Consider the following 850-nt stretch of genomic DNA (forward strand, 5'->3'; position numbering starts at 1 on the left):
GGGGGGGCGGAGGACGACATTCTCTGGGGGGGCTGCTCTGGTGGGGGGGACACTCTCGGGGGGGGGCTGCTCTGGCGGGGGGGCTGCTCTGGTGGGGGAGGGAGGACACTCTCGGGGGGGGGGGTGTCACCCTGGCCAGGGAGGGGGGCTGCTCCGGCCGGGGGGGGTAGCACTCTCCGGGGGGGGGGGCCGGCTCCCACCTGCATGCCCCTCCGCCCAGCTCTCTCCGGCCTCCCGCGCAGCCACTCGCCTCCGCTCGTACCTGTCCCAGTCGAAATTTGGAAACTCCGCCCCCTCCGCCCCCCAACCCAGCCAATCACCGGGCAGCACCCCAGGCCGGCGCAGCCAATCAGGGCGTACGCACGCACGGGCTTACCGCGCCCAATCAAAAGGAAGCAAAGTGCAACGTGCCGGCGTTCCGATTGGCTGGAGCGAGGGCGGCACATTGACCAATTAGAAGGTGGCTGGGAGGGGGACAGTGGCGACAACTGCCCGGCAGGTGGCCCCAGCGAGCTGTAATCGCAGGCCCGAACGGGAGGGGGAAATGTGCTCTACTACGCACGCGCAGTCAGGGTTAGGTGACCACCCCCATGTGCTGTGTGTGCTTGAAGCCAGCCCCCAGCTGGCCCTGGGACCTCAGCTCCCTGCAGCGGGGGCAGGGCAGGGCAGGGCGCCCCCCAGCAATAGGCTGGGGGCTGCTGTGTTCAGTTAGCTGGAACACATGGGCCAAAGGTGTTAACATAGATTCATAGACTCTAGGACTGGAAGGGACCTCGAGAGGTCATCGAGTCCAGTCCCCTGCCCGCATGGCAGGACCAAATACTGTCTAGACCATCCCTGATAGACATTT

At 66.7% G+C, this 850-nt stretch overlaps 1 protein-coding gene across 1 annotated transcript in view; it reads right to left on the minus strand.

Annotated features, from left to right (window-relative positions):
* CDK5RAP3 (CDK5 regulatory subunit associated protein 3) overlaps nucleotides 1-294 on the minus strand; it is an 11,846-nt gene extending 11,552 nt beyond the window's left edge. Inside the window, exon 1 of the mRNA XM_034755916.1 lies at nucleotides 201-294. Within this exon, the coding sequence (XP_034611807.1) occupies nucleotides 201-206 (6 nt within the window). The 5' untranslated portion in view covers nucleotides 207-294. The remainder of the gene's footprint in view (nucleotides 1-200) is intronic.
* Nucleotides 295-850: the final 556 nt, after the last annotated feature.

Source organism: Trachemys scripta, chromosome 23 (genome assembly GCF_013100865.1).
Source record: "Trachemys scripta elegans isolate TJP31775 chromosome 23, CAS_Tse_1.0, whole genome shotgun sequence".
Classification (NCBI taxonomy): Eukaryota; Metazoa; Chordata; order Testudines; family Emydidae; genus Trachemys; species Trachemys scripta.